Below are 16286 nucleotides of genomic sequence, written 5' to 3'. Positions count from 1 at the left end.
GGCTGATCAACTGGGCGGAAGTTTGACTATTTTGCAATCTGTATGTGCAGAGTCTTCACTGGCCAATGCAGTCACACAACATGTTGGCAGAACTGCAGTACCTGCAAACCAGCATGTCAAGAAAGTGCAAAGCCAATGGCCCTTCCGCCCCCACCACAACAGCTTCCATTTTTCTCCCCCCATCCCCTTTTAGCTCCACTAATTTATCATTATGGTTTTTTAACACCCCAGCTGCACATCACCTTGCATGGAAGCAGAGTGCCAGTGGCACATTTGATTACAGATGATTCGCCTTATAGGTGTTCTGAATTGCATTGGGATGGAGTCTGTGCAGGAATAAGTGAAGTCACAAATCCACTAAGTCAACTGAGAAATTCCAAGAGGACTTTGTGTCAAGACAAACACTAAGAAGACAGAAGCCTGGAAATACAAAACCTTCTATATAATGTCCTAGACCAGTGTTTCTTAACCTGGGGGTTTAGAGGGGTTGCAAGTGCAGATCTGGTATTGGGGGTGGCAAGAAAGGCAATTGCCTGGAGCCACAGGGGCGCCATGAAACTAAGTTACATGCCTCAGCCCCGTGGGGGTGGGACTCAGGCTTCAGGGGTACAGTAGTTTGGAAAGGTTAAGAACCACTGTCCTAGACTAAAGAAAAATCTACCAAAGCAATACTATGAAATACCTGAAAGAAAGTTTGTCTTAAGGGCTTGCCTAGATAGTACATTAGTGAGCACCAGGTAGGGTGTCAATTCTAGTGAACTTTTAGTGTGCACCAGCAGGGTCTGCACAAACCAGCTAATGCAAAACATGATAGTGGACACTAGAATTTACACCCCAGCTAATGCTCACTAAATCACCGTGTAGATAGGCCATTAGTGACAAACACAGACTAAGCCTTGCAATAATTCCATGAGATAAGGAAGTATAATCCCATTTTCAAAATGGGGAAAGCGAGGCACAGAGAAGTTGAGGGACTTGCCAAAAGTCACACAGTAAGTTAGTGGCAGATTTGGGAATAGAACCAGGTGTCCTTGGGTTCCCCGCACTAAACAGGAAAGACCTCTCCTTCCTGGGAAGTTAAATCCATTATGCTTCAATTAATGTTGAGAGGCGTTTGAAGGAGCATTGTAATCTTGGCAGTAATAGTATTTGTACAAAGACAACAAATGAAAGAAAACCATATTCAGACTATGTTCTAGCAGGGCATGTTTTAGTTACAAGTCCCCATGTCACGAAGTGCAGCAGGCCCTGGAAACTGAAGCCCTCTGAAAACCCACCTATGTAAACTAGGTATAGCAGGGTCAAGTTAGCCTGCCCCTTAAACCGTTATTGGGAAAAAACAGTCACCAATGATCCTTTACCTACCTGATGAGACTGCCATTATGGGCACAGAAGGCTTTCAAAATTACTCGGTCAGGACCATGCAATGGACTGCAGCGAATGAAATGCTTATTGCATGTCTGAGATTAACAGCGAAGACAAGACCATGAAGCATGTGGTCACTATCTGAAAGCTATGCCAGTGGTGAAACAACAAAGGGGCCAGTAACTGCAGCATGGACATCTTCCTCAGAGAAATAACGTTACAAAAAGCCATTTTATAGTTTCTGAAAAGAACTTTGTGTGAGACACCCTCCCCCCCCCCATCTGAAGTAGTAGAAATGGAGGCAGAAAGCTCAGCTGTTCATTGTGTGGAAATAGACTCTCTGGCTTAACCCATTGAATACAGTGAGCAGATCACACAAGGGGCTATACATTCATTATTCAGCCAGTATACAGGATGCTGCATTAGGTTTAGAGCATTCCCTGCTATATCATGCACTGAGGTGAGCAATATATTTTAGCATTAGGAAGCAAACAGGCAGAGACGGCATCAGTTGAGGCATTTAAGGGGCATAGCATTTAAAGCAGGGTAGGCAGTGACACAACCCCTTACTGGTCTGGCTTGAACCCCAAAGCATCACAGTGTTGTCGACACAAGTTACAGCAATGATCACAAAGCGCATAATTACAGCACTTGCGCCTGTCCACACAGCACTTGTGTGTTGCCGAAGCGCATCCATATTCGGTGCTCTAGCATCAACAGTGAGAGCAGTGCCCTGAAGGCAGCTATCCCACTGTGCAACTTGCCACCTTGTGGGATAGGAGTTGTGGGAAGGAGGAGAGAATCACGGAGCATCATGGGTGTGGAATCAATGTCCCATGATGCAGTGATTTCCATCCTGTCATTCCATGGTTTTCCAACTGTGTTTTGTGGCATTTTTCAATGGCCCCAGTTTCCTGTGCTCCCGCCGTCTTTATCTGAAAGGATGGATCCTGCACTGCTTTCCACTGTTGTTGTCAGTGTTCTGAACACATCGCGGCTGGTCATACACTATATCATGAGCTGCCAATCAGCACAGGAATCCAAGGTTCCTGACCTGCTGTATGCCATGCAAAAAAAGTCAGATTACCGTTTGCAGTCACAAAGCATCTACACATGGTGAACCGCCGCTTTTGGGAGTGTGAAACAAGCACTGAGTGGTGGGATCACGTCGTTATGCAGGTCTGGGATGAGGAGCATTGGCTGCAGAACTCTGGCATGTGCAAAGCCACCCACCTTCATGGAACTCTGTTCGGAGCTCGCCCCTGCCCTGCGGCGCAAAGACACCAGAATGAGAGCTGACCTCTCGGTGGAGAAGCATGTGACAATCGCAGTGTGGAACTGGCAACTCCAGACTGCTACTGGTTGGTCGCTAATCAGTTTGGAATCAGGAAGTCCACCGCTGGTGCTGTGTTATTGCAAGTGTGGAGGGCCATTAATCACAGTCTGCTATGAAGGACTGAGAGTCTTGGAAATGTTCATGAACTAGTGAATGGTTTTGCAGCGTTTCCCTAACAGTGGTGGGGCGATAGATGGCATGCATATCACAATTTTGGCTCCGGACCATCTTGCAGTGGAATACATCAATAGAAAGAGGTATTCCTCTAAGGTACTGCAGGCGCTTGTGGATCACCGTGGGCGTTTCACTGACATCAAAGTGGGCTGGTCACGGAAGGTGCATGATGCATGCATCTTCAGGAACACTGGCCTATACAAAAAGCTGCAAACAGGGACTTCCTTTCCAGGCCAAAAGATTCCAATGGGGGAATGTTGAAATGCCCGTAGTAATCCTGGAAGACCCAGCCTACCCCTTGCTGTCATGGCTCATGAAGCCTTATATCGGCAACCTGTATAGCAGTAAGGAACATTTCAATAACAGGCTGAGCAGGTGCCAAATGACTATTGAATGTGCATTTGACAGATTAAAAGCTCACTGGCAATGCCTTTATGGCAGGTAAGAGCTAAACGAGGAAAATATTCCCATGGTTATAGCCCCCTGCTGTGTGCTCCATAATATTTGTCAAGCTAAGGGTGAAAAATTTCCCATTGGGTGGCGCGCAGACGTGGATCGCCTTACAGCTGAATATGAACAACCAGATATCAGGGGTATTAGAGGGGCAGAACAGAGGGCCATTCGAATCAGGAAGGCCTTGAGGAACCATTTTGACATGAGCACCAATAAGGTATCTTTGTAAACAGCATTGTACCCATGCTATGACTGCTAGCCAATTTGCACTGTACATCAATGTAAGCTGCAACCACCATGTGCAAGGGACAAATAAAGATTGCTTATTTTTCACAGAGTATGTCTTTATTAAATAACAATTATTCACAATACACACACAAAGCTGGGCTGGAGCAAAGAAATCAGTGAGGTGTGGTGTGAGCTATCATAAGTGGGTGTAAGTCCAGCTATCGTTCTGGAAGCTGTCTGAAGGGGTGGAGTGAACGGGGTACCGAGACGGGCTGGGAGTTTGGTAGGAATGCATGGGTGGAGTTTGGGGAGGGCATGGAAAACAGCTCTGTATTGGCTGCAAGAAGGGGCAAACATGCATGAATTCAGTCTGCAGCATTATGAGTGACTTTAGCAGCTCCGTTTGCTCCTCCATGGCTTTTATCATGCGCTCGTGACCTGCTATCACTCGCTCTTGGTTTTCCCTCCACTCCTGCCTATCAATTTTTTAGATTTTTGGTTACACTGTGTCTCCATGCCCTTTTTTCTTTTTCCAACTCAGAGGACTGGAAGAGATCTTGGAATAGCTCCTCTTAGCTTCTCCATGGTGGTTTTCCTACCAGCTGCAGGCGCTCGGCAGGTGTGTAGGGATTTCCCCTCAAGGGCACATCTGTAGCAGCACAATAAACAATGAACAGAAGCATGATTGCCAGTGGACTAGCGGCATTGATTCATTACTGTAAAATACACCTCTTTCTACTGTCCCCTGGCAAGCTTACAGCTGGACGATCGCCCAGGGCATGGTGAGTTGTGCCCAGGAGAAGGGAGCACTCAAGCTGGGGAAAAGATTCTGGGTGGTTGTTTGGAGTATTGATGCAGGTAGATAGCGACACCATTTCAAATTGTGCCACAATTTTCCATGGGCAGGGGCCATAGAAGCTGATATCTCAGTCCTGAGAGAAAGCAGGGATGCTAGGTGCATCTCCTCCATGTGAGCAGCTTCAAATTGGGTCCCTATGCTACTCACCTGTGTGCTGCTTTGGGCCCTGCACAAGTGATGGCCGATTGGTGCGGGAAAGTTTCCTACAACGGGGGAAGAAACAAAGCAGCTCTTCCTAGAGATCTCGCTGGAGGATTCCTGTGAAATCTCGGTGTGCATTAACACACTTTTCCACTGCACTGCCTACCTGCACAGGGGAATGGGAAGCATATGCAAACACAGCTACTCTTGTGCATTTCTATCCCTTCAACCAGCTGTATAATGCAACAAAGCAAAGGACAGCTGTACTTCATCTGACTGAGCAGCATCTTCTCAAAAAAATCACTTACCAGACCTCCCTTCTCCTGCATCTTGCATGCCAGAGCTAGAGAGCTGGAACTGGCTTGAACCCTCGGGGATTGAGAAGAGGTCCTGACTCCTCATGTCATCAAACAATCTAGTACCCTGCTCCGCATTGTCCTCTAACTCGACTGCCTTGTCCACGACTTCTTCATCAGGGTTGAGTCCGGTGTCCGCTGTCTCCGGACCTGCAGAGGTATCCACAGGTCTCTTGGCGGTGGAGGTGGGGTCACCACCGAGGATGGCTTCCAGCTTCTTATAGAAGTAGTAGGTCTTTGACTCTGCACCAGAGCAACAATTTGACTCCCTAGCCTTTTGGTTCCCCTGCCAAAGCTCCTTGATTTTCTAGGGCACTGCAGCAAGTCCCATTCATAGCCCTTCTCCGCCATGCCACGAGAAATCTGACCATAGATATCAAAGTTCCTTCAGCTGGACCGAAGCTGGGACTGCACAGCTTCCTTTCCCCAAATGCTGATCAGATCCAGAAACTCTGGTGTGCTCCAAGCGGGAGAGCATTTGGTGCGTGAAGCTGCCATGGTCAGCTGGGAAGATGAGATGCGAGATCTCCACACCAACCAAACAGGAAGTGGAATTTGAAAATATTCCCAGGACTTTAAAGGGGGAGAGGTGGATGACTGCATGGCAGCGGAGTTCAAACAGATGGCCAGAGCAGTCAGGATGGGCATTGTGGGAAACTTCCTGGAGGCCATTTGCTGCAACATAACCAAGTGCATGTCTATACTGATGCTTTGTCACTAAAAGTTTGGCACAAATAGCTCTATGCCTCTCGTCGAGGTGGTTTTATTTTGTGGCAAAATCTGGGGAGTTGGATTGGCGGGAGGGAGAGGGGATGGGACTGTAGTGTGTACATCACCACTGTTTTGGCGCAAAAAGCTGACTTTGATCGACAAAAGTCTGTAGTGTACACCAGCCCTTATTAGCTGTTATCTTCAATGTAGGCCAGCCATTATAAGAAGACCTGATACACACACTCTCAGCAAGTGTGTTATGCGCAGGTATATATTGTTGGCACTTTAAAGAATACCATCACTTCACTCAAGCACACAGAAAGCAGATTTCTTCCAAGATACTCAGTAAGGGGCACTCACAGATCTGACAATGGAATCAATTCTTATAGCTCCAAATTCACATCTGCAAGGACTCAGATTCTTTATCCCTTTGAACTATGCAAGGTACTAATGATTGTTTTCCATGAACAAAGGTCTATAAAATAATAATAAAAACAACTTCCCCTTTCCAGTGTATCTTTGTTATGTGCTCTCTGCCAAAGTTAATGGCGATTTCCAAGAAATCACCACATGCTGGAGGTTTTTTTTCTATTGCAAGAACAGAGTTGAGGAAAGCTCCTAGACCTCCTTTGTGTTTTGCTTTAAAACACAAGCAGTAGAAGAAACCACACTGACTCACCTTGCACACAGCAGCCTGCAGGATTGCATCAAAGCCACCTTCTGGAGCATCTCTGTTCCGGGATACCTTCTGTTTCTGAACTTCTTCATTGAAATTGTCGACTTTATCCGTGAGGGACAAGAGATGGCGGAACCCAAAGGATGGGACACAGTTTGGAAATAACTTGTAACTGGAAACAGAAATGGAGAAATAGAAATGAAAGGGGTGTGCTTAAGTGGCCAGAGCAGAATGGGGAGACAGGAATTGCAGAGTTCCATTCCCAGTTCTAACACAGAGAAGTTCCTCTGAACAAGTCCCCCAGGGCCAAGTATTTCACTGCAGCTTTTCAATGTGATAGCCTCCATTTCTGGATACTCAACTAGAAACACTTCCCAAAGAGCCTGATTTTCAGAGATTCCACGTACTTACAATTCCCAGCAGGAGCTGTGGTCGCTCAACACTGCTGGAAAAAGCCAAAAGTTGAGGCACCCAAAATCAGAGGCCACTTTTGAAAAATGGGCTTAGCAGTTAAATGTTGGCACCTGTAAAATAGGGCTAGTATTGCTTTATCACTTAGGACCATTTAAATCTACAGAACACTAGCTCCTGCACCAAGTGAGTGATATCAGAAAGACAAAACAAAGGCTTAAACGGCTGTATTGCAAACAAAGAACCAGAGCTCTGAACATGATAAACCAAAATGCCCAGGGCTCGGGATCCAGCTGATGTCACACGTTAGCATGGTATCTAGGAAACACTGTGGTCTCTCGGTTGAGCATTTCCACCCCAGTGTCTAACATGCTTACAGTGGCAAAGTCGGGATTAGAATGCCCTTCAGTCCCTGTGGCAATTCTGCTGTGGCACTCTGGTCTTGGATCAAACACTAGGTTCTCATGGCAGTTAATATCACCAGTCCAATTTAGTTTCTTCCACAAACACATCACATGGGTGTAGGCACTGCGGCCTTAGCTCTCAACCTATTTTGCTGGGGCAGGAGATTTTCACATATTAACAGCTTCAAACCCAATTAGCTAACATTCTGCAGGCTTAACAGATACCTTATTTTAGTGCTAGATTAATTAGTGAAAAAACCAGTGAATGCACGGGGTTTAGAGGGGAGGAAAAAAATCAATGAGTTTAAAATAAGAGAGACTAGAGAGTTGGACATTTACCAATTCATTATGAACTTGTAAGATAACCAACAAGAACAATTAAAGGCCTTTGGTGCCAGCTTTATAACCGGGAACCATTTGGCCTAACATAGAAAAGATGCTTTTAATAGGCAGAAGACTCTTTTTAAACACAACTGAGAATTCATATTCCCTACCAGTCAGTCATGTATGCAGGCGTACAATGTTCAGTCTTCAGGGACCAAGGATAAGCTCTTTTAATTGACCTTCGGGTATTTCTCATACTGCCATGTACATATCCATACGTCACTGCACTTTATAGTAGTGATTGTATTGTGTGCAATGACAATATATACAGCTCAGAGGGGCCTGCTACCTGTGCAGGGGATGGCATGGTGCGATCAAGTCTTTGCTCAGGGTTCATATTCACTTACAGGGGCAACTCAAGGTGTTTGTGCTCTTCAAAGCCTTGAATTATCTTGGGCTCAGCAAGAGACTCCTATTGTTGTCTCTGACTAAAATGCCTGGGGGCTGGAAGTCAGTTTCTTTCAGCTGAGGGCCCTGGCCTTGGAGATCTGCTCCTCTTGGCACTTCACCCGAGCCCCAGGGCAGGGAGAAGATGTTGATTTAGCATTGGGTGTGTTGGTTTTTTCCCCACACACAGTTTTATGGAAATTTATCATATTCACTTGTTGGCAAGAACCCGACCGATCCAGTGATATGGGCTCTGGACAGAAACAAAATAAGGAACAGACCATGGAAATAGAAATTAATAGCATATTTACATCATTGCGGGAGCTCCCCTAACCTTTAATTGTACATGTCAAGAAAGAAAGTCCAGCTGTATAAAGATGATCGTTTCCTCTCTCCAGATTCACCATGGCTCCTAGCATAGCACACTCCTACCTTCCTAGGTCCTAGTTTTTTAATACTGTCCCTGTGATTATTCAGATCTTCAGGTGAATGATGCTGGGTGTTTGTTCATATTCTTAAGAGGCCAAATTCTGGGTCTTGGGATGTAATCCAAAACAAAGCACACATGAGCATTGCAAAAGCACCAGCGCTGGGACTATCTCAGGAATGCACTTCCTCCTCCTCCTCCTCCCCCTCCACATGGAGTAGTTTTGCCTTGAACAACAGTGATCAGAGATTGGGGGGATTCAGAGGGACTCATACCCACAACAGCTGCAATCTCTAAATCCTGCTCCCAGAAAGCATCTGCAACGCAGTGTCCAGAGAGACTGCAGACTGGGAACTCTAATGCTTTTGGGAAGCCATGAATGCAAACACTTGTGCGTCCATAGTTTCACTCCTCGTCGCAGCTTTTTGGGTGCAGGCAGGCAGAGAGCCCAAGAGTTTTTACATTTGTCTGAAAACAACCAGCCGAAAAGACCTTGAAAAAACCTAACTCCCTAATAAGCATGCGACCTGTGCTCTGCAAAGCAAACACAGCAGTGCAATCCATTTATATGGCAGCAATCAGGATACAATGGAGATCCAGAGGAGAACAACTCAACAGACAAGAGGAGAAAGAACAATCCTAAAGCAGGCATTCCGGTCAAACCACACAGATTTCTCAATGCCTCTTAAATCTCTTTCTAACCCCACAGCTGCTTAGGACTTCATAAATGTAAAGATGAAGACCTGGCTAAAACCAGAAGGGATCTATCTGTGTGTGGAGAATGTTATGTGTAGAGACAGTCTGAATTAACAGGAATGTGCGCATGATGGGAAAGAAGAAGGTAGCAGGTTTAGACTGATTAAATTTAAAGCACTGCAGCAGTTTCCAACTTCTCACTGATACTTAGGGCTAGTCTACAATTACAGGGGCAAAGCTGTATCGGTACAGCTGTGCTGCTGTAAGAGCGCTTGTGTAGCCACATTACGTCAACGGAGAGCTCTTCTGCCGACATAATAAAACCACCTAAACGAGTGGTGGTAGCTATGTCTATGGGGGAGTGTTTTCTGCTGATATAGCGTTGTCCACACAAGTGCTTGTGTCGGCAAAATGTATGTTGCTCAGGGATGGTTTTTTTCACACCCAGGAGCAACAAAAGTTTTGCCAGAACAAGTGCTAGTGTAGACAAGGCCTTACAGTTCCCCTTCCTCTTCTTCCCCCTTCCCCCTCCCAACGTATCGTTCCTTTTCACTTCATTTCACTGGATACAAAACATGCAATTAATGTAAATGATATCTTATCTGTATCGCCACAAGCTTTTGCAGATTTGATTTAAATGCCTTCCCCAGCCTGCCAGAAATGTGAGATAATGGCAGTGAAGATGTCTGAGCATGTACTTTCGAGGCAGTGCTCAAATTGCAGGGGGAAATAGAAAGCACTGGGTATCCCATATCATCATGGCAATAAGCCATCCCTATGCCCTGGTGCCTTGTCAACTGCAGCAGGTAAGCACAGCATTCAAAAGAATGAGCTTTGACCGAGTGACACAGGACGGCCTTCAAAGTGGAAATATTCCTCTCCAGAGCCAAGCATTCATTCTCTGCCAGTTTTACTCAGCCAGAGTGGTTTTCACTGCCTCAGCATCCCAAAGTGAGCAACACAGTGGATACAGAATGGAAAATACTATGTAACCCCCCTGTTTGTTTTACGAAGGAAAAACATAGACAGAAGAGATGATTTTAGGCATTTCTTGTTGGTCACAGCTGTCTTGATTCTCCCCTCTAATCTGTGCTTCTGAAAAGTCTCCATGTTCCATGCTCCAAAACCATTAACAGATTGACTCCATTTTGAGCATAATAACTTGATTCTTTTCTCACTCACGCTAATACTCTAAGAACTTATCTACACAGGAAGACTCAGGAAAATTAATCTGAATTATTTTTTAAAGTGGATTAGTTAAACCACATGAAAATTCTGTGTGGAGGCTCTTATCCAGAATTAAAGTGGCCTTAATTCAATTTAGTTTAATTCACTTTAAGGCCACTTTAATGATGAATAACTGCCTCCACACAGGGGTTTAATGTGGTTTAACTAATCCATTTTAAATTCACACCTTTAGTTAATTCGAATTAATTTTCCAAAGTGCCTCCCTACAGACAAACCTTAAATCTGGTGTCAAGGTATTGACGTCATTGGAGTTACACTAACATGAAATGGGCATGAGAACGAAGCTGTCATGTGTATATAAGCTGTCATCTGGTGTATATAATATCCTATTCTGGACTGGCAACCCAGGGCCAACCAACGCTGATTGGCAGCCTCACAGCAGCTGGGATAATAAAACATCTGGGGAGCGGAGGGGTGGCCCCGGTGTTTGCTAGAGGAGCAAGCCGGCTGGAGAAGGAAACTCCAGCCAGCAAGCTACTGAAAAGCTTCCCAGAGAGGGACGACCAGATCTACAGGCTGGAGAAGCCTACAGAAGCCAAGGGAGGTAAGAAGGAGCTCAGGGCACCGCGGGAGGAGTTGCTGAGACCTGATTCTGCCTGCCTGGTTTAAAGGCCCCGAGCTGCAGCCAGTAGAGTTGGTGGGCTTGGGTTCCCCTACCGACTCTTGGGAGATGTGAGAACTGAAGGGGTCACCAGACCCCCTGAGCATAAGGACCCAACTACGCTGGGGAAACCCACACACCCCAGTGGGGCTGAAGCTAATCTCCCTCCATTGTCTGAATGGGACTACCACAGAGACTCAGGCAAGAGGAGCTGACTGACTGTGCCGCCCGATCGAGTGAACTCTGGTGCAATGCTCTGTCTGACTAAAGGGGGCGCTGTTGCACTGGCACACCCGCTCACACAAGCCCATTCAACATGCCTTCAACCACCACCTGACATTGTTCCCCCAGAAAAAAGGTTTTAAACAAAGTTTCAGTGTTCGAGACCAGACAAAACATCTCATCTCATCTTTGAACTGGGGACTGCTGTTCACATTCGAACCCATGGTTCTGAAGCCAGATCTATAATTTTGGTTCCAAATCAAACCCAAAACAGATGGCGCCTGTTTTTTCAGTTAAGAATTGGATGGTGCCGAAATTTCACAAGAAATGTTGTTCTTAAGTCTTTGGCCTAAGATGGCAGAAGCTCATAAGAACAGCTCACACGCTTTGAGGGCTGTTGACTCCTGGCCCGGAGTGAGATAATCCAGATGTGAACAGCAATCCTCAAACCATCAGAAGCTATTTGGAAGCCTCACATATACAAATATGTCTACTAATAAAAGGCATTGACCAACCACCAGTTTTCCCAGACACTGCTGGCTCCAGGAACACAACTGTTCTTGGCATTTTCATGTTCAAAGGGTCAAGTGTTACCATGGGTGGCGTTTTCAGAAGCGCTCTGCATTGATTCTAACACTACTCCCACTGAAGTAAATGGGAGTTTTATCACTGACTTTAATGGAAGTAGTGTTAGCTCAACGATGAGTACTTTTGAAAATCTCACCCCCCATGTCTAAAGCAGGAGCTTCTGGTATCTTTCACAGTAGCACACCACCACATGTAGTTGGTGCCCCCAAAGCAAATGGGGTGGGGGTTGACGGACAGAGGGCATTTACATGTCTAGCAAATAAACAAAACTCCTGTGAGATAATTCACTGACGGGTCTGTCCTTTTCTGCCAACACAGACTCTAAGGGCCTGAGTCTCCTCTCACTAAGACCAATCTCACACTGGTATAACTCTATGGATTTACTCCTAATTTACACTGGTGTAGATGGAGAGGTATCAGGCCCACAGTATCTAGGCAGAGCAAACCAGAGCCAGGAAGCCTCTAAAATGATTGCAGAGCAAATAACTGAGCTGTGTGGATGAGCAATAGTTGCTGTCTCCACTCGCTCCATACCCCACATTATCATTAAAAAATGAAAAAAACCAGCAACACTTTCTACTCCGTTATCTTCAAAGCACTTCAGAAGCATTCATTAGTCCTCCTCAGACCAGTCCTCCCAACACCCTGGTAAGGTAGGCAAGTACTAATATGGTTTCCATTTTAAGGATAAGAAAGCTGAGGCAAAGAAGCTTAAGTGATTTGTCCAAGGCCACAGAGTGAGTCAGTGTCAGAGCCAGGATTAGAATTCAGAAGTTCCTGCCTCCTGGTCCTTTGCGTCAACTGCACCTTTGTCTGCTCCTTCATCTAAGCATCCACCTGCACCAACCATCACCAAAGATTCTGTTAGAAAGTGGCTTTTTTGCACATCTTGATGTAGTGTTCCAGTTCTGCTGTTCCTCAGATGTAAATAGCTTTGTACAGCCCTGGAACATTACAGCCGGGTAGCTGCGGGTGCTTGGCACCTCTGAAAATCTGGACATAAATGTGTGTAATACAGCTGACTCTAAAATAGCCACAACAAATCAAATCTTCAATAATGGTCCAGGAGAACACCACTGAATCGGCAGTGAGAATTACCTGCGTGGGCAATGCACAGGGTATTTTTTTGGTGGAATTACGTAAGGTCTGAGACAAAGGCTCATCAAACCCAATGGAAAGACTCCTTATACTGTATTTCTCCATAATTTGGGATATGCCTGAAAGAACGACAGGACTGAACTTCCGTGAACTTGAAGAGGAAGAAAGCTAAAAATCCATATCTGAATTTTGCTGGTTGGACCTACTGCTATCCCCAAATATAAATGCATTGTAAAGAAAAACAGTGAGCTGTGTTTGCTTGCTCAGTAGCTAAACAATGCTCAATATTGTAACCCATGTGGAAAGCAAGGGTCTTATGCAACCATTGTCAAAGAAAAACAGCAAGAAAATGCAGCTAGCAACTGGAAATGCTGATGCATGCTGGTTGAGCAGTTGCCTGCAGTAGTTCCATAATCACTCACGGTAGACACATCATTTCATTCAGCATGATCACTAAGAGAGCACATGCAGCTAGAAGGAGAGCTGTGGGAGGGTGTTAGCAATCTTGCAAAATGTGAAAGATCATGCAAGTCAGCATAAAAAAGGATGCTGTCAACAATGAAGAAAACTGCCTGGCATCTCGACTCTACATGATATATGCCAGCTTAAAAATAATAAATAATAATACCATCTGGCTCAGTGGTTCCCAACTTGTGGCCCGTGGGGTCTTTCAAAGTGGCTAGCCGCTCCTCTTCCACTGGCTGCAGAAGTGAGCCGCTGCTTAAGGACCCAGATGGAGTGCACGGGGCTACAGGACGTGTGCCGTTTCCCTGCTGCAGCCAGGGGGATGGGAGATCAGCGAGGAGGCATCTGAGATCTCCTTCCCTCTGACTGCAGTGGAGGTGGAGGGGTTGCTGGCAGAGACTGGTGGCCCTTCAGAGTTGTAAAAATGATATCTGTGGCCCTTGAGCCAAAAAGGTTGGGAACCCCTGACCTAGCTCTTATATAGCACTTTTCATCAGCAGAACGCAAAGCGAGGTATGTATTATTACCCCCATTTTACAGATGGAGAAACTGAGGCACACAGAGGGCAAGTGACTTTCCCAAGACACCCAGCAGGCCAGTGGCAGAGCCAGCAATAGGTCTCCAGGTCTCCCAAGCTACCGTCCAGTGCTCTATGCACTGGAAAACACGGCCTCCCCCTCAGCCTGCATCCCCTCCTGGAGCCTATGTCACAACTGGTCAATGGGGCTCCCGAGAACACATCACACTTACCCAATGCAGGGATTGTTTTGATATCGCGGAGCTGTGTAGGAGAAAGGCGAAATGTTTTTGTCCACAAATGACCCAAACCCCAGCCGGAAATTGCTGGTGAGCTTTCTCATCTCTTCAGCCAGCTTGGTTCCCAAATTCCGAATGTTATCCAGGTCATCCTTCATGGATAGGGAGAGATCCATCAAGTAATACAAATCCACGGGATAGTCTTCCACCTGCCGAACCTGCACCCGGAAGGAGGTCTTGTCACCTGCAGGAACAAGAGATTAGGAGGCAGTGACAAGAAGGTCCCCTCCAAACACACCCTTTTGAATCTGGGTCCATATTTATTCTGCTACTACTAGATCAGTGTAACCATCAACAGCAATAGGCATAAGGATTCATGCAGAAAATATGCACTGTTCTGCACAGTTTCCTGTTGCAATTTGAAATCCAGACAGCATACCTTTCTTGCCGTAGCCCATTCCTATATGTGTGCCACTCCTGCACTGAACTGACCACAGAAATGGCTGGAGACATGCGAGAAGCGGGAGAGGGAAAGGAGGTTAAACATGTCTTGTTGTAAATCCATTCCCCAGGGATGTGAACTGAGAAATGTCACTCTAGCCACTATTATTAAAGCTTTTTCTCTTTTTAAACCTAAAGGTACACTAGTCTGGGGAGAGAAGGCCATTCCCATCTAGTCCGTATCTACATTTAGTTTTGGAGAGGGAGGTGAGGAGCCCTTCAGTTTTAGTTTAGGTAGCACCTAAGTATATGCAGCACTGTGCACTGTCAAAGAAATAACAAAATGCTTATAGTCTGGATACACGTGTGGGTCCAAAACAACACATGCTGCTGGCGCCAGGGCTCTGCACCGAAGCTGCACAGCACAGAAGCACCCAGGGTTACAAGGCAGGCAGAGGCACAACCCCTTCTCGGCTTGGTGAATCCCCAGGCATCACAGTTACTCTGGAAGGAATCGTTACCATGGTATTCAGGTGGCTGAATACACTGTTTGGAGCCATGCCTGAAGGCAATGTAGGTGGAGGCTGACAAATGAGGTATCGTAAGTGCATGAAGCCATGTTCCTAAGGAGGGAAAAACAAGTTCTGACTGGAGCTCCAAGGTTGTACATAACCTGATCTGTCAGGTTGCTCATGGTGTAAAACCTGTCCTTCGATAGATAAGCTGTCACCGTAGCTGAATCTGTGCTGGTCCCTACGAGGTCTATGGTCTGCACTGGAGTGAGGATAGACTTATCCAAGTTCACAGTGACTCCTAGGGAAGAAAGAAGTTGAAGCAATTATGAGATTGACTCGTAGGCTTCCGGACATGTCCTGTCAATGAGAAGCCAATCGTCAAGATAGGGGAAGAAGATGAAGCCGTTCTGTTTGAAATGAGCTGCTACTACCAGAAAGACCTTGGTAAAGACCCTGAGGGGTGAGGCTGAATGGGAGCGCACCCTGTACTGGAAGTGGTCAGGGACCACCAGGAATCTGAAAAAAATGCCTGTGGGCAGGTTGAATGTCCACAAGAAAGTATCCTTCATATCTAAAGCTGCAAACTGGAGGTACTTTTCCAGAGATGGGATTATTAAAGCCAGAGTTACCGTGAGAAATCTCAGTTTGCGAATAAAGCGATTGATATTGTGGAGACTGAGGATTGGTCTCCAACCTCCCTTCTTTTTGGGTACTAGGAAGTAGGTAGAGTAAAAAACTTTTTCTTGGTGTTGAAGAGGTCCATCGCGTAGCCACACTGGATGATATCTAACACCCCTTTGTCCATTGTTATGGCACGCCAGTTGTGGGAATAGTGCACTAAACAACCCCCGAAGGATTTGTGGGGATAGTAGTAGTGACATCATTAATGTAGTAGTAGGTAGTAGTGACATCATTAATGGTTTGCTGCTCTCAAACTGCTGTCAAAAATATCCTTCCAGCGAGGAACAGGATTGAGATGATGCTGCAGTCATGGGAGATGCAGGAAAATGAGACTTCTGTACTCTCCGTCTCTTACGAGGAGGATCATAAGATTGCCGATGATAAAACTGTTGAGATGCTGATCTAGGTTTGCAAGTATTTTACACAGCCTATAGCAGTGAGCTTCCCAGCCCAGCTCAATATTTTTATTTTTAGCACGGTAGCGCAAGCCTGAGTCTGCCAGCCTGCTACAGGCTGCATAGATGTACCCTCAGAGTCTTGTTGTCACTGGTGAGCGATTACACGTGGAGCTGCACAAAGCCTGGCAGCTATGCTTTTTATGAAGCATCATTGTCAAGCAGTGTAGATCCTAGGTTCTCCTCTCTTCCACTGGCCTAACTCCAT

At 46.0% G+C, this 16286-nt stretch overlaps 1 protein-coding gene across 1 annotated transcript in view; it reads right to left on the bottom strand.

Moving 5' to 3' along the window:
- Nucleotides 1-16286, bottom strand: part of ITGB5 (integrin subunit beta 5) — a 114493-nt gene that overhangs the window by 66471 nt on the left and 31736 nt on the right. The window contains exons 4-5 of the mRNA XM_067549614.1: nt 13981-14230; nt 6303-6471 (exon numbers count right to left, since the gene is read on the bottom strand). Of these exons, the coding sequence (XP_067405715.1) occupies nt 6303-6471; nt 13981-14230 (419 nt within the window). The remainder of the gene's footprint in view (nt 1-6302; nt 6472-13980; nt 14231-16286) is intronic.

Source organism: Emydura macquarii, unplaced genomic scaffold, assembly GCF_026122565.2.
Source record: "Emydura macquarii macquarii isolate MOO-44397 ecotype Brisbane River unplaced genomic scaffold, CSIRO-AGI_Emac_v2 contig_1253, whole genome shotgun sequence".
Taxonomy (NCBI): domain Eukaryota; kingdom Metazoa; phylum Chordata; order Testudines; family Chelidae; genus Emydura; species Emydura macquarii.
This window is presented reverse-complemented; position numbering and strand designations above follow the sequence as displayed.